Raw genomic sequence first — 23,169 nt, forward strand, 5'->3', positions numbered from 1 at the left:
CCAGGCTAATGAGGAGGTCCAGGTTAATGAGGAGGTCCAGGCTAGCTAATGAGGAGGTCCAGGTTAATGAGGAGGTCCAGGTTAATGAGGAGGTCCAGGCTAGCTAATGAGGAGGTCCAGGTTAATGAGGAGGTCCAGGCTAGCGAGGAGGTGATAATTTTCCGTCTGAGGTCGCGGCTACAAACTCATTTTCCTGTTTGAAGTCTCTTCTAAAAACCTGCTCGGCTTCTCTGACCTGATGTCGCTGTTTGTGTCTGAGCAGCGAGCGGCTCTCTGAGCCGGCGGTCTGCAGTCACATGACCGTGACGCGGCGCTGCGGGGGAAGCCACACGCTCGCCCCCGCCGGCCAGCGACGCAGCGGCCTGCAGGCCCCGAAGCAGCAGAGCGAGCCGGACGCCGTGACGCAGGTGTGGCAGACGCGAGTCCAGCCTCAGAGATCGCCTCTGAGAGATGGCTCCTCCCCCTTTTGACCTGAATGAGGAGCTGAATGAATATTAGCTCCACCGTGATGCTACATTAATACCCGTTATATCTGTATATATATATCTACTTTAACTCGACGCTGTGCGTGTGTGTGCGCGTGTGCGTGTGTGTGCCGTGTGTGCGTGTGTGTGTGCGCGTGTGCGTGTGTGTGCGTGTGCGTGTGCGTGCGCGCTGATATTTCAGTCGGAGGAGATGGACATCATCGGACTGGACGGCCACATTTACAAAGGTCGCCTGAACGCGTCCGTCCCGAGGAACGCGGAGCCCAAACTCCCGACGATTCCTCCCAAAGACGGTAACCGAGTGTTTTTGTGTTCTCTGTGAACGCCTGAGCCCTTGAGCCCTTGAGCGGCTTCGAACCATCATCGTGGTGGGGGAGACCTGATCACAAGTAATCAGTTAGTTTCTAAAGTCCCGCCTCTGTGTCGGGACAGGATTCGGGATTTCACTCCTTTAAATGTCGAGTAGTGACCTTTGCTCCCGCGTTGAGAAGACTTCCACCTGGCGGGGGCGCACGCGAGCAGCCAGGTGAGACGACCCTCCGCTTTGACCCCCGTCTCATGAACCCTCTCCCGTCTGATGGCTGCAGGTGCGTCCAAAGCCAAAGACAAAAACAGGACACACAAACCTGCTGCTTCTCCGGAGGCGGGACTCGGTGGCCTTCGTCCAAGCGGTGCCAAGAGCGCCCAGTGCAGCCGCTCAGGTGAGGAAAGGCGTGGCTCCTCGCGGCGCTGATGTTCACCCACGTAGGCTCGGCTCCGCCCCTCCTCACCCGTCTCCTCTCTGTCCAGCCTCCAGCAGCTCGGGCCGTGATTGGCCCGTTTCGGGTCTGGCCTGCACCTCTCACAGCTCCTTCCATCAGGATTCAGCTGCTGCAGAGAGCAACGCAGAGGCCGACCAGCAGGGGGCGACACTAACGTGAGATGTTCCCGTCGGCTCGTTTGAGTTGATCATTTGGTTCGTTGAAAGATGAAAAAAGTAATTCTTGCTTCTGGTATCTGGAGCTTCCCTTCTTTAACGGAGTTAATGTTCATCTTATTTGTGTAAATAAAAGCTGAGGATCACCTCCTCTTCCTCCTTCACCTGTAGCTACAGGTAGAGAGTAACGACCAGCGTCGAGCATCATATCGGTTTTATTAAACATAAATACAAACTCCACCAGAGGAAATGAACAGAAGGTACTTGAGGAAGCTCCAAAATAAAAGAACCATTTACAGAACGTAAAGTAAATCATCTCCCATTAAAAAGAACCGCACCCGGTTTGTAAAACCTGCAGGGCGGCGCTCTGAGGACTGAAGGGCCGAGCGTCCCACAGGTCAACGGGACCAACATTCCAGTGGCTCAGCTCTTCATCAGGATTCTATTTATTTTGTCCCCCAAAGAAAGCGTCCACCTTGCCCCGCCCTACTGTGCCGTAATTGGATAGAACTCAAGAAATGGGCGCATCAATCAGAGCAGAGAAGGGCGGGGCTCGGTGACACGGGTGGTGCCACCTTACCATCGATCCCTCCTGGCGACAGACCAGGCGGGCCTTCAGGGGCCCAGGAGGCGGGCCTTCAGGGTGCAGGAAGTGCTTGATCAGATGTTAAACTGCAAGGAGGACTTTTATGGCTGGAGATCAAACTTCTGCCTCCGAAGACGTTTCATCTTCTGGTCACGCCTCTGAGGGCGGGGCCACATGACTCCTGTCCTGGTCCCGGACTTCTTTGCTCCTCCCCATCTTCAGTTTAGAAAATCAAGAATGGGAAAACAGCAGTGCCCCCCCCCCCTCCCTCCCCCCAGTCTCATCTCTGACCGTGCAGCGCCGATACGACGGGGGGCTGCTGGGAGCCGCTGGCCTGAGAGACGGGGGGCCACATCGGAGTCTGTTGCATGTGGTGGTAGCGGTGCACGGTGGGAGACGATGGGGGCAACCAGCCGGGCTGGTGGCGGGGGGGCGAGGAGGCCCAGAAGGGGCTGAAGCCTGGCGTGGGAGGGGAGCAGGCCATCGACACCTGAGAGGGGGCGGCGGCGCCGCCGCCGGAGCCGCACTCTGAAGCCCGCAGCTTGGAGAACATGGTGATGGCGTCCGGGAAGTTAGGGGGCGTGGCCGGAGTGTTCCTGGGAGTACACATCTGGAGCACAAGAAGAAGAAGAAAAAGATTTGAGACACGTCTATTCCTCTCAGAACAGACCCCAGTCAGACCAGTAGGGGGGGGTGTCCCAGTCAGCCCGGCGGTAATAAGGCGACTCTGAAAGGATCGTACCATCTGGTGGTGAGCGGGGATGTTCACCTCCTGGAAGAAGGAGCTTAACGCCGTCTGGAGAGAGAGAGAGAGAGAGCGAGAGAGAGGTTTTAAGAGTCAGGGACCCAAACCTCCGGCTGGAAACTGTAAAACTGAACGAATAAATCAGACTCAGACTGGGACACACGCGGGGCCGCCGCCATTACGTGCCGCCGGGGCTGCTAGCAGCCATGCTAACAACAATTAGCTTGTAAGCAACAGGATGTAAACAGAACGGCCATTGGCTCCTCGGTGCTGCTAGCTTAGCTCCTGTTAGCTCCACGAGCGCGTGGTCGCGAGAAAGGACGACACGTAATCGACACGACGGATCGACACGCGTTTCTATCCTGCCGGAACAGCCGATAATCGATGACCCGAGAGGACCCGAGAGGACCCGAACCCACCTCGAACTGCCAGTGGGCCGCCTGCAGGAGCTGCTTCGCCTGGTCGGCGGCGCAACCCGCCGTCAGAACAAACTGGTTGATCATGACTTGGTGCCTCAGCTCGTCCATGTTCGCGGACGCGGACGCGGACGCGGCGCGACACGCGAGTGGACTCTTCCCGTGGATCGACTCTTCCGCAGCTTCAACAGCAACAATAATATTTTTATGTCATCGTCAACAAAGAGGAGGCGGCAGCTGATTGGACAGAGCCACGGCGAGCTAGTACTACGGAAACGCTGATTGGCTGTCACTGAGAAGGGTTTAAATCTACGGGTGCGCTTGTTTAATTTCTCGTTGATACCGCCAATGGGCGGAGTCGAGTAGAGCCACGGTCACCGATAACCTCCGCGCTCCTGTGGCGATCCGGTAACCGGGGAAGCGCGTTTGTCGCGTCCGTTTTGCTGACGTAGAGCTTTTCGTTTTGATTCAAGCATCTGATTGGCTGCTTCGTGCGGTTGGAGCGGAAGTAAACAAACTGATCCTGTTCCGGATCCACCCAGATCTCGAGTCGTGAATGATTCATTACTGGAGTTTGGTGCTGAAACAACAACATTGTTATTATTATCATTATTATCCCTTAAAGACATGAATTCATTTTCATTCTGATTTTTTATTAAATATAATTTGAGAATGAGCGATCAAAGGTCCAACCCGAACCCGAACCCCAATCATTAACATGGATCCCTTAACCTCAGACCACTTCCCAGAATGTCCTGTTGTTTGTTAAAACTCCGACTGACCGACTCCGCCCACCCACGTGACGTCTGCAGTAGGAAGTGAACACCTCACTGGGTCTAAACACAGTAAAAGGTATCAGTATAAAGAGCAACAGATGAATCTATCGATTATTGATTTGATCAGAGGACGCATTGATCTGTTTATTCAGCTGCGTCTCTTTTTGATCTAAATCTAAACTGCTCTGGACAAAAACATGACAACAGGCTGTCATTAAACAGGGCGTGGCGCCCTCATGTGGCCAAACGAGGTATTACGTCACAGCGCAGCATTGATCCAGACCTGCTGCAGCAGAACTCGCCATGCATTATTTATTCCTCTTTTGTCCAACATTTCAGGGGACAAATGTCTTTAAAAAAGCATCAACGAACCAGCACAAGTTCAGCAAATGGAAAACCAGCAGCATCTTCTAGCTGGGGGGGTCAGGGGGGAAGGTGGGGCCGTAACGGAGGCGGTCCAGATCAGACGCGGCTGGAAGGTCCTTGTCTTCTGTGTTTGGAGGGAGCATGCAGAGACTCCTCGTCCTCTCGGTCCACCAGCAGACGTCTCTATAATCCCTCAGTCCCACACAGACTCCGCCCCTCCCCTCGGTGAGGTCACCGCGGTCGGCTGCTCCCGCTCTGACCTCTGACCTCTGCAGGAGGTGATGCTGCTGGGGTGAGGATCCGAAGGAGGCCGTCAGGAGCAGGGCGAGACACGACCGGTCCTGTTCCCCCACGGGTGGTTCTGCTGGTTCTGCTGGGTCTAATGGTTCTAATGGGTCTACTGGTTCTACTGTTTCTGCTGGGTCTACTGGGTCTACTGGTTCTACTGGTTTGTCTTCAGAACCTCCAATCAGCTGATTCACCGAGGTCTTCGTCAGGTGGCTGGACTCGTCCTCACAGATGGAGAGACGCGTCTCCTCCACTCCTTCATGTCAGGAGGAGACGTCTGATTCGGCTCCTCCCTTTGGACGTTTTGTTTTCAACTGGGAGGATGGACGGACGGATGGATGAATGGACGGATGGACGGACGGACGGACGGATGGACGGATAAATGGACGGACGGACGGACGGATGAATGGATGAATGGACGGATGGATGAATGGACGGATGGATGAATGGACGGATGGACGGACGGACGGATGAATGGACGGACGGACGGACGGATGAATGGACGGACGGACGGATGGACGGACGGATGAATGGACGGACGGACGGATGAATGGACGGACGGACGGATGGACGGATGAATGGACGGACGGACGGATGAATGGACGGATGGACGGATGAATGGACGGACGGATGGATGAATGGACGGACGGATGGATGAATGGACGGACGGACGGATGGACGGATGAATGGACGGACGGATGGATGAATGGACGGATGGATGAATGGACGGACGGACGGATGGATGTAACGTTTCCATTCTTGCCTCAGACACCCTTTGAGGGCAGGACTTTTGTAACTTCTGCGTTTCGTGGGTTTTTCCACGCCTGAGAGGAAACGCCGTCTCTCATCCCGCCGTCTTTGACCCGTCCGGCGTCGGGACAGACGAGGACGCCTTTTATTGCTTTACAGTTGTCTCTGTGAGGCGCCTCCAGAAAGCTGAACCTTTTTGTTCTCATTCTTCCCCTCCGACATTCCTTCACGCAAACCTCCTGTAAGTCAAATCGCAGGGTCAGAGTTTTTGTCTGATGTCAGAAGACGCCACAAGAACTTCTGTCAGCCTCCAATCAGACAAACAGGCCTGGATCTCCATGGAGACGCTGAAGTTTGGTTTAACGGCTCCTCTTCTTCAGGTGCTTTAGACTGCTCCTCTTCTTCAGGTGCTTTAAACTGCTCCTCTTCTTCAGGTGCTTTAAACTGCTCCTCTTCTTCAGGTGCTTTAGACTGCTCCTCTTCTTCAGGTGCTTTAGACTGCTCCTCTTCTTCAGGTGCTTAGACTGCTCCTCTTCTTCTGCTGTTTTGTTGAACGCTGTAGTTTTTTTTACTGTGAAGCTCCAGAAACCTTTGACTCAGAGTTTTCACCATTGACTGGATCCTGGGTCTCCCGGAAGACTTCCCGTCACGCCGCGTTGTCGGAACTTGAGCAATATTTCTTCTTCCTGTTTGATGTATTCCTCTGAGAGGTGCAGACAGAAACAGGCGAACATTCTGAGCAGATGAGCTGAACTGTTCAAACACGAAGAAGAGTTGGATTTCAGCTACAGCTTAATTCCAACGAGGCCCCCGCGGGGCCCCCGAGCCTCAGGTTGGGAACCCACACTCCGGCGGACACAGTTGACCCGAGAGTGATTAAAAATGAAGCGCTATAGAAACCAGGAGGCCAATGGAGGAGCGGGAAGCTGTTTACAAGGGGGTGTCCCGTTTCTATGGTTGCTGGACAAACCTCCTGCTCCAGGTATTAAACGGCCCCCCCCCCCCCGCCGCATCCTGCAGCCCGCTGACACCCGACCCGAGAAGAGGCCGACGCCGTCCGCAGGAATCCTCCGCCCGTTCGTCTCCAGCAGTCAGCAGGTGCGTTAAAACCGGATCCCGGGAGCTGCTCGGTGGCGTCATCGCAACAGATCCGCGAACGCAAGGTGGGTTTATTCCGAATACCGGTGAACGTGTCCCGGAACCGCACCCGAGCTGCAGGATAAACTCAAAGTACAGACATTGTTACAGATCGGCTTTAAAAGAATGTGAAATAATCTGCTCTGTTTGTTTAGTGAAGATAATCCCAATTATTGATGCCCGAAATGCGGGTTTTACGCACGCGCCTCATGTTTCAGGAGGATTAAAAGTCCTCACAGATAAATACGTTATAAATAATTTGTACATTTCAGATGCTTATTTTATGGAATTAATTATTGTGGAGACAATTTAAATCAGATTATTGATGTTTGGACGCAGATTTTACGCGTAAAATAAAATCCCCTTATTCCTTAAAAGATGACAACGCGTTCCATCTAAATTATAGTAACGCATCTCTGATTTTATTAAATCATCTGATGACGTGGGGGCTGAAGGACAATATAATTAATGATGCGCGTTCTTTGCGCTCAGCGTCAAGTGCGCGACAGATTTTCTGGAATGTTCTGAGCCTCGGACAGAAAGGAGGAGGAGCTTAAATGTTCCCATCAGTCGGACAGCCACCCAGGTGACAGACTTGATTTAGATCTGAGGGTCTTTACGCACACTGAGGCTCTGTTTTCAAATGGGCCGTCATTGTTCTGCTGTTCGCACGTTGCTGAAGTTGGGTGTATATTTCCCGTCCTGTCAGGAGGAGGAGGAGGAGGAGGAGGAGGAGGAGGAGGAGGAGGGGGGGTGTTGCGTTGAGCCATGCTGTCCCTCAGCTGCTCCGACCTCTGGCCCGAAGGCCCGGTGGGGCTGGAGGAGGAGCTGGTGGCCGCCGCCGCCCAGGCCGAGCAGCGGGACCTCCACGCCGGCCTGGACGACAGCCTGACCAGCCTGCAGTGGCTGCAGGAGTTCTCCATCCTGGACGGGAACGTGCCGCAGCGGCCCCCCCAGGGCCCCCCCCAGCGGCCCCGCCTGCCGCTGGGCTCCGACGCCCCCGCGTCCCCTCTGGCAGGGGACCCCGCCTCCATCGGAATGCCCCTGACCCCCGGAAAGCCCACGGCGGCGGCCTACGACCGGATGCAGCCGTTCCCCGCCATCGTGGCTCACGGCCACTGTCCCGGTGAGGTGGACTACAAAACGAACGCGCGCATCAAGCCGCCGTACTCGTACGCGACGCTCATCTGCATGGCGATGAAGGCCAGCGAGAAGAGCAAGATGACGCTGTCCAGCATCTACGGGTGGATCACCGACAACTTCTGCTTCTACCGGCACGCGGACGTCACGTGGCATGTAGGACCGAGCGCGCGCACGCACACACGCACACACACACACACGCAAACACAGGCGCGCATCCGCACACACACACGCACACACACACACGCAAACACAGGCGCGCATCCGCACACACACGCGCACACACACAGGCGCGCATCCGCCCACACACACGCAAACACAGGCGCGCATCCGCACACACACACACACACACACACACACGCAAACACAGGCGCGCATCCGCCCACACACTCACACACACACACACACACAGGCGCGCATCCGCCCACACACTCACACACACACACACACACTCACACACACACACAGGCGCGCATCCGCACACACACACACGCACACGTCGCGTGTTATTTTTGACACACTTTGTTTGGAAATGAGCTTCTAAACGTGTTAAATCACAGCTGGTTTAATTTAATTAAACCTTAAAGATAACATTTATAGAAAATATTGGGAGGTCTATATTATTATTATTATTATTATTAATACAAACCAGGATTTTCTTTTATTTCATTATTATTTTATCTTTCACAGTAGATGTGTCGTTTTATACTGTTATTGTATATAGTCTATACAATAACAGTATAAGTATATATATATACTGTTATATAGACTATATATATAATATTATATATACTGTTATTATATAGACTATATATATTATATTACTGTTCCGAAATAAAGAGGACAACTGTAAGACCAACAATAGTTTACGGCCACAATTTCCTGTAAATGTACAGGATATAGTTTTACAGTGTTTTCAGCTCAGTAGTTTTCCTCCTGGAGCAACAACCAGAGGTGGGGGGGGGGGGGGGGGGGGGGTAACAGGTGGGTAACAGGTGGGCGTCAGATTCCCCCGAAAAGACCAGGCCTGAGAAGAGAAGCTTCATTCTGCAGGATGAATGACGGATGGGCCGTTAGCTCTCCTCCGGCGTCTCAGCCCGTTTCACGGGGCAGATCATATTTAACAAGGGTCACTGCGTGCAGGGTGGGGGGCTGGGGGCACAGCACGCCCCGGTCTGGACAGCCTGCTCAGGCTGACGTGGGATCAGTTTGATGATGGCCATTAATGAAGCTGCAGCCATAGCAGCTAGTTAGCTTAGCATAGCTAAAAGATCGGAAACTGGATGAAGTCAAAGGACGAGAAAACCCAGCTTCCCCTGCTTCTGGCCTTATGCTAAGCTATGCTAACTGGCTGCTGCTTCATGTTCATGTTCTCGCTACTATTTCCTGGAATATCGGCCACGCTTCGAGTTGCTCCCTGATAAATGCTGGACCTTCTGTTTCCAGAACTCCATCCGACACAACCTGTCGCTCAACAAGTGCTTCATCAAAGTCCCCCGGCAGAAAGACGAGCCGGGGAAAGGCGGCTTCTGGAGGATTGACCCGGTGTACGCCGAGCGGCTCCTGAGCGGTGCCCAGAAGAAGAGGCAGATGCTTCCGGTCCAGATCAACCCGGCCCTGCAGAACAGGCTCCGAGTCCACGTCCAGACCCAGTCCAGGAGTCCCTGCAGCCCCGCAGGAGACGACGGCAGCCTGTCCATCGACCCCGAGTCACAGCTCCTCCTGCGAGCGTTTGAAGAAGCAACCGGTGCCGAGCAGAACTGGGACCCCCATTTAGCCGAGGGCACCATGCTGGGGTCCTGGCCGCTGGTCGGGGGGCACAAGAGGAAGCTGGGCTCCCGCCACGGTGCCGCCAAAGCCCCTCGGCATTGCAGCTCGCCGCTGCTCGCGGCGGACGACCCGAAGGAGGTCGGCCCGCTGAAAGGGGACTTCGACTGGGACGCCCTGCTGGACTCGGCGCTCAGCGGGGCGCTCACTTTGGAGGGAGGGGAGTCTCTGAGTCCCATCATGAAAGAGGAAGACCTGGCGGTGAGGGGGACCCACGTCGGTCTCCCTGAAGCTGCCGCGGCGGACGCCCAAAGGAGCGGCATGCCGGAGGAGGAGCCCTTCCTCCCCACCGCCTTCCTGGAGACGCCCTGGCCTGGGGAGGAGGAACAAGGCCGCCACGACTTCCTCTGCAGCGCCAGCGTCAACCTGGACCAGCTCTTTGACCTCGGAGACGCGTCCAGCCGCATCGAGACATTCCTTTGAGGAATAACGTAATAAAAGACAAATATTTTACACTGAGGAAAACTTTATTGTCTTTTTACGAACGTATTTTTCGTTATTTTGTTTTGGTGTTGATTTTGAGACGCCACAATAAGCAAAGGTTCACGTCATCAGTCACAAAGCTCTGCTGCGTCCCTTTGGCGGGCCGCGAACCCACGGTGACCCACAGTGACGTCGGGACAACATGGAAGCGTTTCACAGCTCCGAGCATGAAAACAAGGTCGAAGGTCGAACAAGGTCGGAGGTCTCGATCAGAAAGTGACTCAAGAAACGCGAAACTTGAACATGTCAAAGTTGACATGAGAAATATTTGTTGCTGTTGTTCTTCCTGGTTCTTATTTTATTACACCACATGGCTGCCTTATGAAATAGCTGGATGCTATGCTACCATTAGCCTAGCTGCTCAGGACTTCCCATTGGTCAGCTGAAGATGTTTTAATATGAGCGTCGGAGGCGGGACGTCAGCGCTGCAGTGATCTCGGCTACTAACCGTTGCCTGTATGCAAAAATGATTAGCAATGATTTAGAGTAAATGTAATTCTGCAGGATAACGTCCAGCTTCTCTTTGAAGTACTTTGGTAGCATTTTTTGTCTGATATTATATCATATTATATCCACTTGACTTCAGGAAGGCGATTGAACCTTTGATGTGCCAACGACACGCAGGAGCGGCGTGTTTTTAGTATGAAGAAACGTCTTCTGATGTGCTTCAGAACGCTTCAGAACGCTTCAGAACGCTTCAGAACGCTTCAGAATGCTTCAGAACGCTTCAGGATGCTTCAGAACGCTTCAGAACGCTTCAGAATGCTCCAGAACGCTTCAGAACGCTTCAGAACGCTTCAGAACGCTTCAGAATGCTTCAGAACGCTTCAGGATGCTTCAGAACGCTTCAGAACGCTTCAGAATGCTCCAGAACGCTTCAGAACGCTTCAGAACGCTTCAGAATGCTTCAGAACGCTTCAGAACGCTTCAGGATGCTTCAGAACGCTTCAGAACGCTTCAGAATGCTCCAGAACGCTTCAAGAACGCTTCAGAACGCTTCAGAATGCTTCAGAACGCTTCAGAATGCTTCAGAACGCTTCAGAACGCTTCAAGAACGCTTCAGAATGCTTCAGAACGCTTCAGAACGCTTCAGAATGCTTCAGAACGCTTCAGAACGCTTCAAGAACGCTTCAGAACGCTTCAGAACGCTTCAGAACGCTTCAGAACGCTTCAGAACGCTTCAGAACGCTTCAGGATGCTTCAGAATGCTTCAGAACGCTTCAGAACGCTTCAGAACGCTTCAGAACGCTTCAGAACGCTTCAGAACGCTTCAGAACGCTTCAGGATGCTTCAGAATGCTTCAGAACGCTTCAGAACGCTTCAGAACGCTTCAGAACGCTTCAGAACGCTTCAGAACGCTTCAGGATGCTTCAGAATGCTTCAGAACGCTTCAGAACGCTTCAGAACGCTTCAGAACGCTTCAGAACGCTGCAGAACGCTTCAGAACGCTTCAGAACGCTTCAGAACGCTTCAGGATGCTTCAGAACGCTGCAGAACGCTTCAGAACGCTTCAGAATGCTCCAGAACGCTTCAGAACGCTTCAGCTTGGTTCTCCGGTTTCCCTCTAAAATGTGTGAAAGGAAAATGTCCCACCTGCAGTTTGTGGAGAGTCGTACCTCTGATGATGAATTCTTTTACTTTTATGTTTTTATTCCCTCCCCCCCACTTTTATTTGACAATAAAACCGTTTTACTTACATCACAAATGCTCTTATTTTGGAGGGGTGACTTAGTTTGAAGGGTTTACGTTTTGATCCGAAGTGACGTGAGTCCCCAGAGGAGGACAGACTTCCGATCCTCTTCAGATCAAATCCTTGAAAAGAAATAGTTCACAAAGGAGGATTCTGTCATCATCTCCTTGTCGCCATGGCGACGGAGCTGCACGGTCGACAGGCTTAAATAATTCTCATGAACACCTGAAGACGACAGAGACCCCCCCCCCCCCACCCCGGTGCCTCCGTGGTTCTGTGTGGGAGATTTACGGGGGTCCTTTGCTGCTCATCTCATTGGGACTCTGGGGGGGGTCGTAGCGGGGGGGGGTTCTCTTTCAGGGCTTTGTCTGTCCCTGGTGTTTGGACCTGACCTCCTTCATTAGGTTGGTGTGGGGTCTAATCCCACGGGCCATATATCAGCGGCTGTCTGTCGGTGTGTGTGTGAGTGTGTGTGTGTGTGTGGGGGGGGGTCAGCGATGAGGATGGAGGTGTAACGATGCACCTCTGTGCAGCCCCCCCCCCACCCGGAGTCTCCAGCTGGACTGTAGGACTCGTGATTGAAGCGTGGCAGGCTGCATAGGTGAGAGGCGGCCGTAACCCGATGCTGGTGTTATTCCCTGCCGCTGCTGCAGGTAAGAGGAGCCCCCAGGTGAAACTCGACCCCTCGCCGACGGTGATGCAACCATCTCCAGGGTGACGTGTTTGAACATTACCTTTACAAACCAAAGAAGGATGGTAGTAACCAAAGTCGTTCAAAAGCTGCTGCAAAGTGGAACGCCCTTCTCTATCTGAGCCAATCAGGAAACAGGAAGCTCCACCCATCCTTTTTCTGGCTCCACCCCAAAACTCCACAAGTTTCATTGAACTCTCCCTTAGACCTTCTGTGGAATCCCATGGAGAGGAAAGATGGACACACGTCAGGAAGGAATCCACCTGCAGGCCCGCGTTTCTTCACCGTTACAGATCTTTAGTTCAGATCCCACAAAGTTGAGTTGAAGTCAGCGGACAATCCTTAAAGGTAAAACGTGAACTCTGGAACCTGCGGTGAGGTGGAGGTGTGTTAAAGATCAGGGACAGGTGTCCCTCTGGTGTCCCTGTGGTGTCCCCGTGGTGTCCCTCTGGTGTCCCCGTGGTGTCCCCGTGGTGTCCCTCTGGTGTCCCTCTGGTGTCCCTGTGGTGTCCCCGTGGTGTCCCTCTGGTGTTCCTCTGGTGTCCCCGTGGTGTCCCTGTGGTGTCCCTGTGGTGTCCCTGTGGTGTCCCTGTGGTGTCCCTCTGGTCTCCCTGTGGTGTCCCTCTGGTGTCCCCGTGGTGTCCCTCTGGTGTCCCTCTGGTGTCCCTGTGGTGTCCCTCTGGTGTCCCTGTGGTGTCCCTGTGGTGTCCCTCTGGTGTCCCTCTGGTGTCCCCGTGGTGTCCCTCTGGTGTCCCCGTGGTGTCCCTCTGGTGTCCCCGTGGTGTCCCTCTGGTGTCCCTCTGGTTTCCACTGCTGGGATGCGAGCTGCATCCAAAACAACAGCCATGTGAACAAGCAGACGGCGGACGGACGGGGTACATCGTTTTTATCACACAGCCGAAGACAGGCTGTTTCCATGGTAACCGCTGGTACCATTGTCATGTCGGGATGGGTGGGGCTCCCCCGCTGATCCCAGGCCCGAGGCTTGGTTAGGAGGGAGGGAGGGAGGCTGGGCGGCGCCCCAAATTTATTACTGTGTGCTTTTTGTGAAAGTTCACTCTCCTTCCTGAAGCGGATTCCGCTGCATTCAAGCCAACTTTATTTAAAAACTAGAAGAGCACTCGGAGCACAGACCTCCCCCAAGCAGCTCGCTCCGCCCCTAACTGGATCTACGCCGTCCACACGGTGATCTGGATCAGCACCAGAAGGTTCTAGATGGTTCTGGTATCTTTATACACCAACATGAAAAGTCAAAGTGAATCAGAGTTTGTTTATTTTTAACTGATTCTTAATCCATAAATGGTTTAATGTTAAAATGTAATATTTGTTCCTGACCGCTGTGTGTGTGTGTGCATGTGTGTGTGTGTGCGTGCGTGCGTGCGTGCGTGCGTGCGCGTGCGTGCGTGTGTGTGTGTGTGTGTGTTTACCGCTGTGTGTGTGTGTGTGTGCGTGTGTGTGTTTACCGCTGTGTGTGTGTGTGTGTGTGTGTGTGCGTGTGTGTGTTTACCGCTGTGTGTGTGTGTGTGTGTGTGTGTGTGTGTGTGTGTGTGCGTGTGTGTGTTTACCGCCGTGTGTGTGTGTGTGTGTGTGTGTGTGTGCGTGCGTGCGTGTGTGTGTGTGTGTGTGTGTTTACCGCTGTGTGTGTGTGTGTGTGTGTGTGTGTGTGTGTGTGTGTGCGTGTTTACCGCTGTGTGTGTGTGTGTGTGTGTGTGTGTGTGTGTGTGTGTGCGTGTTTACCGCTGTGTGTGTGTGTGTGTGTGTGCGTGCGTGCGTGTGTGTGTGTGTGTGTGTGTTTACCGCTGTGTGTGTGTGTGTGTGTGCGTGTGTGTGTGTGTGTGTGTGTGTTTACCGCTGTGTGTGTGTGTGTGTGTGTGTGTGTGTGCGTGTTTACCGCTGTGTGTATTGGGCCGGGCCCTTTGTCTCGATGACAGGCAGTGGAGAAATCCGACATCCATCAGATCCAGACAATGGACAGGGGGGGGGGGGGTCTTTATTCACTGGGGGGCTTTTGGTTAGATTGAAGGAAGACCAGCAACCAATAAACGACATAGATAGAAAGATAGATCAATAGATAGATAGATAGATTGATTGATAGATAGATAGATAGATAGATTGATTGATCGATAGATTGATAGATAGATCGATTGATTGATTGATTGATTGATCAATAGATTGATTGATTGATCGATCGATCCTGCTCTAACCCTGAATGAAACAAGCTGGTTTGTCCGTCCCTGTGATGAAGCTCCATTCTTCATCAGTCCGGTGCTTCTCTGTTTGCCGTTGTCGAGGGTTCCGTGTGTTCCGTTGTCCCGGTAACGCAGTGATGACTCACTGCAGACGGAACAATGGCTAGATACCAAACAGCCTCGGCTTTCAGTCTCGTCACACCAGCCACCAGCATTGTGGTTTTGACAAATACTGCATGTTCTCGTCATAAAACATCCCATAATTACAACCGTCGTACGGGAGCCTGAGCAGCAGGAGGAGGAAGGTCACCTGATACCTGCGTCCAGAGGGGCGGAGCCTCTGCAGAGGCTCGAGAGCACAAGCTGAGGCCGGTTCTTGGCTGCGGCCGCTTGACCTTGGCGGGACAAGCCCAGACCTGCCTCTCAATGCTGGGAGGAGACCCCCGTCCTCCTGCAGGACCTGGACCGGCACTCCTCCTCCTCCTCCTCCTCCTCAATGATTCTTTTATCCATCTCTCGCCTTTCATCGGCAGAAGCGTTTCACTTCTTTTATTTTGTTCACTCCTTTCTAAACTTTCGTTTCTTTTGAAACTTCACATTTCTGAGACTCGGCCCGCGCTGTGCTGCCGTGGCGACCACAGCAACAACGTCCTCCTCTGCCAACACCTGGCGAGGCCCGGTTCCAGCCAGAGGCCCGGTTCCAGCCAGAGGCCTCCGCCGGTCCAGCCAATCAGCCCGTTGTTTGTGTTCAGGCTGGCGTGAGGACAGAGGTGGACACTTTGTCCCGCTGCTATCAGGCTGCTGCAGCGGCGTCTTTTATTGGCTGTTGGCTACACAGCAGCACCAGAATCAGCTCCTCCTCCTCTTCATCATTTCTGATCAGCAGTACGGCTAACTCTGCTGCTGATCATTAGCTTAGAACCGATCAACAATTACAGACCAAATGACATCCGTCAAAACTCTCCAACATCAGGACGAAGCGGCTCACCTGAGGAAACACCTGGTCTAACACGCAAGCTAACGTTAGCGCGTTTTTGCTTTTAAAGGTCATTCATTTTGGCTATTGATTGAAATTTGTTTTTTTAATTTTCTATTTATTGGCGTACGGAACTGGGAAACAGCAAGCTAGCATGTTGACGCTCGCGTTTGAAGAAGCTCTGCTGTGCTGAATCTCACAGAGCTGTTAGCCTTTAGCCGCTAGCCGCTATCGTGGTCCCAGATCCTCCACAATGAAACGGTGCTGCAGCCAAAGCTCCGGTTTAATGTCAGCTAATAACCTGATCAGGAAATGATTGACCTCCAGGAGGGAGCAGAAACTGAGTCTGGAATAGTTCAAAAAGCTGCGATGCAAACTTTCAGCGTCACACAAGGAAGCACGCAAACAGTCCAGAGTGACCTTTAAATGAAACCCCGCCCCTTAAATCAGCCGTTGCTGTTGCTATGTGAAGCTGCAACCTGTAAACCGTAATGTTGGAGCGGGTTGTCTCTCCTCCTCCTCCTCCAGCATCACTTCTTTACAGCTGGGCGACCCGGAGGAGAAGGCGGGCTGCTGTGTGTGTGTGTGTGTGTGTGTGTGTGGCGGGGGGGGGGGGGGGTCTTTACACCTCCCACAATGCATCAGACAAACACTTATTAACCGAGAGGAATGCAAACAGGCCGGAGCTGCAGAAGCGGCACAGGGTGGAGGAAGTGGAGGGGTTGTAGTGGGAGGTACGGGGGGTGGGGGCTGAAGAAAGGGAAAGGGTTAGGGTGAGGGTGAGGGTGAGGAGGTGTCAGGTGTCGCTGTTTCCACTCTTTGCTGATGGATTTGCTTCTTCCCAACGCTTGAGATCTGTTTGCAAATGATGGCGACCTCTCAGATGTCAGAGGATACGAGGGTGTCGCTGAAAATCCTGCAGCGAAGGGGGGGGGGGGCGTCGAACCTAAACGCCTTGCTGCGTGTCGGTTTGGTTCTCAGCATGTGAGCGGCGTGGCTGACCTTTCACCGTGACCTTGCTGGCAGACATCCCGTCGGCGTCGCGGCCTCTCCGAGTCCTCGGGGAGTTCAGAAGCAGAATCTCTAACTCCAGAACCAGCGGATTACGGAAGCCTGAAAGGCCCCGGGAGTTAAGCGGCCATGAATGAGACGTGGCGACGCCAAAACAAAGATGCTGTGTCGCTCGCACGGCGCTGAGGGGAACGCTGACGTCACGCCTCACAAAAGACGGGACACGGAGGCCGTAAAACGTCTTCACGTGTCCGTCTCTCAAACATTCAGCAGTCGCTGCCAAGTCTTCCGTTTGTGTCCCAGCGGAGGTCTTCATCATCTTCATCCTCTCTGTCCTCATGGGTGGCCTGGTGTGGCCACAGGACCCGGGACCGTGCACGCTCATAGTGGTCTCCATGGGGACGAGCTGGGGTGGGGAGCTATCCGGCTTACTGGAAACATGTTTTATTGTTGACTTTCAGGAATGGGGCGGGGGCTGCGGCTAGTTAGCTCCAGCTCACGGGTCAGCCGACGCCCGTGTGAGGATTGTCTGGACTCATGTCTGGAATGCAAATATTCCAGGATCTATAAAGCGGATCATAAGAAGAAGAACTCTTTATCTGGCACTGACGGTGAAGACGGTCCACAAATGACATCAAAGGCAGCGTTAAACACACACAGCTACACAGCAATGACAAATACACAAACCGGTCACAGTACTGGTGGTATAAAAACCCAAATACACACGTTGTACAAGAACTTCACAAACCGGTCACAGTACTGGTGGTATAAAAACCCAAATACACACGTTGTACAAGAACTTCACAAACCGGTCACAGTACTGGTGGTATAAAAACCCAAATACACACGTTGTACAAGAACTTCACAAACCGGTCACAGTACTGGTGGTATAAAAACCCAAATACACACGTTGTACAAGAACTTCACAAACCGGTCACAGTACTGGTGGTATAAAAACCCAAATACACACGTTGTACAAGAACTTCACAAACCGGTCACAGTACTGGTGGTATAAAAACCCAAATACACACGTTGTACAAGAACTTCACAAACCGGTCACAGTACTGGTGGTATAAAAACCCAAATACACACGTTGTACAAGAACTTCACAAACAGGTCACAGTACTGGTGGTATAAAAACCCAAATACACACGTTGTACAAGAACTTCACATACCGGTCACAGTACTGGTGGTATAAAAACCCAAATACACACGTTGTACAAGAACTTCACATACCGGTCACAGTACTGGTGGTACAAAAACCCAAACGGACGTGAAGCCAGTTTGTTTCTGGGGAATGGTAAATGAAGCGCTTGAGCTCCCCCTAGTGTTAGAGCACCACAATTACAACAACACACACACACTGAATAAAACCTGCAGTAATTGTGTTTATATTTCCAATCGATCCGTTTACTTCCGTTATTTATCCAATAACGGAAGTAATAAACTGTACGATCCGGATTCGCGCTCACAAATAGAACAGAATAGAACAGAATCGAATAGAAGCTGTAGCAGCCGCTGATCAGCTGATCTTCCGGTCACGTGCCATCGGCTTCCCGTGTTTCTATCTGCCGTAGTCAGCTGACCGGGGATCAGTTCAACACACGTTTTCTCTCTTCTCCCGGTCGTGTTTGTCAAAAGAACCCAAAGTTCATCTGGATTGTTTTACAACCGAACGCCGTCCAAGGTGCTGTAGCGTGACGTCATGGTTCTGGAGCTCACCTGCAGAGGAGCGACGGCTGGATGAACCTGAATCTGCCTGGATTAAAGTTGCTATTGCGGTTTTAATGTTGACCGTTTAATCTCCGGAGGTACGTAAACGCGTCTTTAATCCGGTTTCATCGTGTTTAGCTCTCCAGCTGCTGAACTCGTCTAAACTCCAACGTAAAGCAAGTTTAATGCAGATTTTATTTCTTCTATCTTAATTTTGTTTACACGTTTTAAATGAGGTCAGAGGTCAAAGGTCAAAGTGAGATAAGATCAGCTCGGGTCGAGCCGCAGCTTCATCAATAGGAGGATGACTCTCTTAGATTGATTCGTCTATAACGCAACCTAAGAAGTGTTTTACTATTATGGGATGCTTCTGGAATGTAACTTTTCACATCTCTGTGACAGAAGCAGAGGGGCGGAGTCTGATGAGAGCCAAACATGCCCTCCAACAAATCAGTGTCCGACGCCCCCATCACTCAGTTCATCAACTGTAGGATACTGAGAGGACACCGGCTGCAGAGGTCACACAGGACAGACACACACAGGGACACAGAGACAGAGAGACACAGACACGCACAGGGAGACAGAGACCCAGGGACACAGAGACAGAGAGACCCAGGGACACAGAGACAGAGAGACACAGACACGCACAGGGAGACAGAGACCCAGGGACACAGAGACAGAGAGACACAGACACACACAGGGACACAGAGACAGAGAGACACAGACACACACAGGGAGACAGAGACCCAGGGACACAGAGGGAGACAGAGACCCAGGGACACAGAGACAGAGAGACACAGACACACACAGGGACACAGAGACAGAGAGACACAGACACACAAAGGGACACAGAGACAGAGAGACACAGACACACAAAGGGAAACAGACCCAGGGACACAGAGACAGACAGAGGGACACAGGGGCACAGAGAGAAACACACACCAGCTTGCACACACCTCTGGCCACAATGTCCAAACTCACTGTGTGTGTGTGTGTGTGTGTGTGTGTGTGTGTGTGTGTGTAGAGAGGACCTGTGGGTGCGTGAAGGCTGCATTCTAGATCCAGAGAAGTTGTTCTTCGATGAGCAGGGTTACGCCGACAAACATGTTGACTGTGAGGGAAGCATCATTGCCCCGGGCTTTATAGACGTGCAGATCAATGGTACACACACACACACTCACACACACACACACACAGTGTTACTCTATATGGTTCACCAATCATCAGTTACCAAAATGAAAGTCTTCCAGGGTTCCAGTGTAGTTTAGTACAGGTCTAGTTTAGTACAGGTGTAGTTTAGTACAGGTGTAGTTTAGTTACAGGTGTAGTGTAGTTCCGGTGTAGTTTAGTTCTGGTGTAGTTTAGTTCAGGTGTAGTTTAGTTCCGGTGTAGTTTAGTTCTGGTGTAGTTTAGTTCCGGTGTAGTTTAGTTCCGGTGTAGTTTAGTTCAGGTGTAGTTTAGTACAGGTGTAGTTTAGTTCCGGTGTAGTTTAGTTCCAGGTGTAGTTTAGTGAAGGTGTAGTTTAGTGCAGGTGTAGTTTAGTGAAGGTGTAGTTTAGTGAAGGTGTAGTTTAGTTCCGGTGTAGTTTAGTTCCGGTGTAGTTTAATCCCGGTGTAGTTTAGTTCCGGTGTAGTTTAGTTCAGGTGTAGTTTAGTTCAGGTGTAGTTTAGTACAGGTGTAGTTTAGTACAGGTGTAGTTTAGTTCCAGGTGTAGTTTAGTACAGGTGTAGTTTAGTTCTGGTGTAGTTTAGTTCCAGGTGTAGTTTAGTACAGGTGTAGTTTAGTTCCAGTGTAGTTTAGTTCAGGTGTAGTTTAGTTCCGGTGTAGTTTAGTTCCGGTGTAGTTTAGTTCAGGTGTAGTTTAGTTCCGGTGTAGTTTAGTTCCGGTGTAGTTTAGTTCCGGTGTAGTTTAGTGCAGGTGTAGTTTAGTCCAGGTGTAGTTTAGTTCCGGTGTAGTTTAGTTCCGGTGTAGTTTAGTTCCGGTGTAGTTTAGTTCAGGTGTAGTTTAGTTCAGGTGTAGTTTAGTTCCGGTGTAGTTTAGTTCCGGTGTAGTTTAGTTCCGGTGTAGTTTAGTTCAGGTGTAGTTTAGTTCCGGTGTAGTTTAGTTCCGGTGTAGTTTAGTTCCGGTGTAGTTTAGTTCAGGTGTAGTTTAGTTCAGGTGTAGTTTAGTTCCGGTGTAGTTTAGTTCAGGTGTAGTTTAGTTCAGGTGTAGTTTAGTACAGGTGTAGTTTAGTTCAGGTGTAGTTTAGTTCAGGTGTAGTTTAGTACAGGTGTAGTTTAGTTCAGGTGTAGTTTAGTACAGGTGTAGTTTAGTTCCGGTGTAGTTTCTACGTATCTTCCAACCATCACCAGCTTGTCCTTCCAGGCGGTTTCGGCGTCGACTTCTCTCAGCCCAGCGATGACGCCAACGTCGGCCTTTCTTTTGTGGCCAAGAAGATCCTGGAGACCGGAGTGACGTCCTTCTGTCCCACTCTGGTCACCTCCCCCCCCTCCGTCTACCACAAGGTACCTGGACCCCCCAGCCTCCGTTCCGTTAGCGAACAGAACGGGGCCACAGGTGACCCCTGAGGATGCGGTCTGTGCCTCTCCTGCATCCTGAGGACCCGCCCCGGTTTGGACTGGGCTCTGTGTGATGGGTCTGACCCTAACCCATAACCATTCTGTCCGTTGTAGGTCCTGCCTCAGGTCAAAGTTCACAACGGAGGAGCAGATGGCGCTGGAGTTCTCGGTAAGGAGCCGAGGTCGGTTTAGGTCATGTGACCTGAAGCCCTGATTGTGGGACGAGATCACTTTCAGGTTTCCACCTGGAGGGTCCGTTCATCAGCCTGGAGAAGAAAGGAGCTCATCCGGCGCAGTTCCTGCGGACCTTCCGGTCCGGGAGCATCGAGGACGCCATGGAGGCCTACGGCACCTTGGACAACGTGGCCTTGGTGACTCTCGCTCCGGAGCTGGCCAACAGCCAATCGGTGGTGAAGGAGCTGTCCCAGAGAGGCGTCGCCGTGTCTTTGGGTGGGCGGCCCGCTCGACCCGGTCCTGGGGGGGCTTCTCCGGAAGGCCTTTGTTCTCTGACTGCTGTTTTCCTCTCGCAGGTCACTCTGTGGCCAACCTTTCCCAGGCCGAGGGGGCGGTCCGACACGGCGCCTCCTTCATCACTCACCTCTTCAACGCCATGCTGCCCGTGAGTCCCGCCTCCTCTGGCTAATGTAACGCGACTCCCAGAGCGGATGAGGACGCGCTGTGATGCTGCTTGTTGCGTTTGCCCAGTTCCACCACCGGGACCCCGGCATCGTGGGTCTGCTGACCAGTGACCAGATTCCGGCAGGAAGGAGGGTCTACTACGGCATGATAGCCGACGGCGTCCACACCAACGCCGCAGCCCTACGCATCGCCCACAGGTCCCACCCCTCAGGTGAGTCCAGGCGGCGTGCAGGTGCAGCTTGTTCACACCTGCCCCTCCTGCCCCTCCTGCCCCTCCTGCTCCTCCTGCCCCCCCAGGTCTGGTCTTGGTGACGGATGCCATCGCGGCGATGGGTCTTCCTCCTGGTCGTCACACTCTGGGCCAGCAGGTCATTGAGATCCAGGGTCTCCACGCTTACGTCGCAGGTGCTTCAGATGTTTCACTCTTCATTCCGTGAGCGTCTTTTCTCCTCTGTCCTCTGTCCCCCCCCCCCGTGCCGATGGACATGCCCCCTGAGACATTCCAGGAGCTTCACCTGAAGGCGATGTCGATTATCTCGACATCTTGGTAGCTCAGCAGCAGCACGGAGAGACGCTGACCTCGGCCTCAGCCCGATGCTGATGCTAATGCTAATGCTAATGCTAATGCTGATGCTAATGCTGATGCTGATGCTGATGCTGATGCTGATGCTAATGCTGATGCTAATGCTGATGCTGATGCTGATGCTAATGCTGATGCTGATGCTGATGCTGATGCTGATGCTGATGCTGATGCTGATGCTAATGCTATTGCTAACCGAGGTGTGTTTTCTCAGGCACCACCACCCTCTGTGGCAGCATCGCCACCATGGACATGTGTCTTCGGCACTTTAAGCAGGTTTCAGGTCAGTTTTTTTACGTTCTGCTCTCAAAACGCTTCTTTAAAATCGCCTGCCAGAAGATCTCGTGCTCGTCGTGGCGTTTATTAACCAGCTGTCGATCCGTCCAATCGCGGTTGATCAGCTTTCTGGTTTGTGATCAGGCTGCAGCGTCGAGGAGGCTCTGGAAGCCGCGTCGCTCCATCCCGCCGAGCTGCTGGGCCTCGGCCGCCAGAAGGGAAGCCTGGACTACGGCGCAGAAGCAGGTCGGCCTCCAGACGCATGGCCTCGGCGGCGCCCAGACGCCAACCAATCGGTAACGCCGTTTGTTGTGACTCCTGCAGACCTGGTTTTCCTCGATGACGCGCTCAACGTCAGAGCCACCTACATTTCTGGAGAGGAGGTCTGGAGAAAAGGGCCGTAGAAGAAGACGGAGATTGTAGATGGAACCGCGGTGCCTTCAGGGGAAGTTGTTTACCACGGCGCTGTAGAGCATCCCCGTTCATCAGAACGCACCGAACTTTATCTTTGCTTTAACGGTTGAATCGAAGGGAAATCAATTGTTGTGAGTTCGAACCCAGCGAAACGAACGTCGTCTCCTCAAAGTCCAGCTTTACATTATTTTATTTTAACAACCTGAACAAACTGCCACTAAACTTTACTTTCATTCAATCATTTCATTCAACCATGAAAGAAGATTTCAGTCGGTGCTTTGATGACGTTTCCCCGTTAGCTGAAAAACCTTCAGCCTTTTACTTGCTATTCATTTTGTTTTGTTTTGCTGATAAAAATGCTGAGTCATGGATCAATTTGTTTGGTGTCCTTTTCAGAAATGTCACGAGAAAACAAAAAAATATATAAAAAAATAATCATCTTTTGTAGCACTGCAATGAGCTGGCGGCTTGTCCGGGGTGTAGCTGACCTCTCGCCTGCAGTAGACGCCGTGGGCCA

At 52.4% G+C, this 23,169-nt stretch overlaps 4 protein-coding genes across 5 annotated transcripts in view; 3 read left to right on the forward strand and 1 right to left on the reverse strand.

The window, feature by feature from the left end:
* Positions 1-1,539, forward strand: part of LOC137905456 (glutamine-rich protein 2-like) — a 2,517-nt gene extending 978 nt beyond the window's left edge. The window contains exons 5-8 of the mRNA XM_068749698.1: positions 263-407; positions 667-778; positions 1,073-1,186; positions 1,275-1,539. Coding sequence (XP_068605799.1) covers positions 263-407; positions 667-778; positions 1,073-1,186; positions 1,275-1,405 — 502 coding nt within the window. The 3' untranslated portion in view covers positions 1,406-1,539. The remainder of the gene's footprint in view (positions 1-262; positions 408-666; positions 779-1,072; positions 1,187-1,274) is intronic.
* Positions 1,540-1,598: 59 nt separating this feature from the next.
* On the reverse strand, positions 1,599-3,630 carry ubald2 (UBA-like domain containing 2). The gene is made up of 3 exons (XM_068749446.1): positions 3,152-3,630; positions 2,730-2,783; positions 1,599-2,597 (listed from the first exon to the last, which is right to left on the reverse strand). The coding sequence occupies exons 1-3, from the start codon at positions 3,257-3,259 to the stop codon at positions 2,268-2,270; spliced, it is 492 nt and encodes a 163-aa protein (XP_068605547.1). The 5' UTR covers positions 3,260-3,630; the 3' UTR covers positions 1,599-2,267.
* A 3,603-nt stretch (positions 3,631-7,233) lies between these two features.
* On the forward strand, positions 7,234-9,855 carry foxj1a (forkhead box J1a). The gene is made up of 2 exons (XM_068749408.1): positions 7,234-7,761; positions 9,052-9,855. The coding sequence occupies exons 1-2, from the start codon at positions 7,234-7,236 to the stop codon at positions 9,853-9,855; spliced, it is 1,332 nt and encodes a 443-aa protein (XP_068605509.1).
* An 8,213-nt stretch (positions 9,856-18,068) lies between these two features.
* On the forward strand, positions 18,069-23,143 carry amdhd2 (amidohydrolase domain containing 2). Of its 2 annotated transcripts, none has more exons than XR_011105844.1 (12): positions 18,069-18,283; positions 18,588-18,703; positions 19,210-19,346; positions 20,550-20,689; positions 20,858-20,912; positions 20,981-21,193; positions 21,274-21,362; positions 21,449-21,593; positions 21,680-21,815; positions 22,177-22,245; positions 22,383-22,484; positions 22,563-22,586. XR_011105844.1 is itself a non-coding variant. In XM_068749411.1 (12 exons), exons 2-12 carry the CDS (start codon positions 18,621-18,623, stop codon positions 22,640-22,642), a joined length of 1,221 nt encoding a protein of 406 aa, XP_068605512.1. In that variant the 5' UTR covers positions 18,069-18,283; positions 18,588-18,620; the 3' UTR covers positions 22,643-23,143. The 2 variants fall into 2 exon arrangements, 1 of the variants encoding a protein (XP_068605512.1); XM_068749411.1 differs by having other exon boundaries at positions 21,680-21,787; positions 22,563-23,143.
* Positions 23,144-23,169: the final 26 nt, after the last annotated feature.

The sequence above is a fragment of the Brachionichthys hirsutus genome, chromosome 16 (genome assembly GCF_040956055.1).
Source record: "Brachionichthys hirsutus isolate HB-005 chromosome 16, CSIRO-AGI_Bhir_v1, whole genome shotgun sequence".
In the NCBI taxonomy this organism is placed as follows: domain Eukaryota; kingdom Metazoa; phylum Chordata; class Actinopteri; order Lophiiformes; family Brachionichthyidae; genus Brachionichthys; species Brachionichthys hirsutus.

Coding starts and splice junctions, on each gene's coding strand:
- foxj1a (XM_068749408.1), top strand. CDS start 7,234: ATGCTGTCCCTCAGCTGCTCCGACCTCTGGCCCGAAGGCCCGGTGGGG. Junction 7,762..9,051: donor ACGCGGACGTCACGTGGCAT/GTAGGACCGAGC, acceptor TTCTGTTTCCAG/AACTCCATCCGACACAACCT.
- ubald2 (XM_068749446.1), bottom strand. CDS start 3,259: ATGGACGAGCTGAGGCACCAAGTCATGATCAACCAGTTTGTTCTGACG. Junction 2,784..3,151: donor CGGCCCACTGGCAGTTCGAG/GTGGGTTCGGGT, acceptor CTCTCTCTCCAG/ACGGCGTTAAGCTCCTTCTT. Junction 2,598..2,729: donor TCCCCGCTCACCACCAGATG/GTACGATCCTTT, acceptor CTTGTGCTCCAG/ATGTGTACTCCCAGGAACAC.
- amdhd2 (XM_068749411.1), top strand. CDS start 18,621: ATGCCCTCCAACAAATCAGTGTCCGACGCCCCCATCACTCAGTTCATC. Junction 21,788..22,176: donor TCTCCACGCTTACGTCGCAG/GTGCTTCAGATG, acceptor GTGTTTTCTCAG/GCACCACCACCCTCTGTGGC. Junction 22,246..22,382: donor GCACTTTAAGCAGGTTTCAG/GTCAGTTTTTTT, acceptor GTTTGTGATCAG/GCTGCAGCGTCGAGGAGGCT.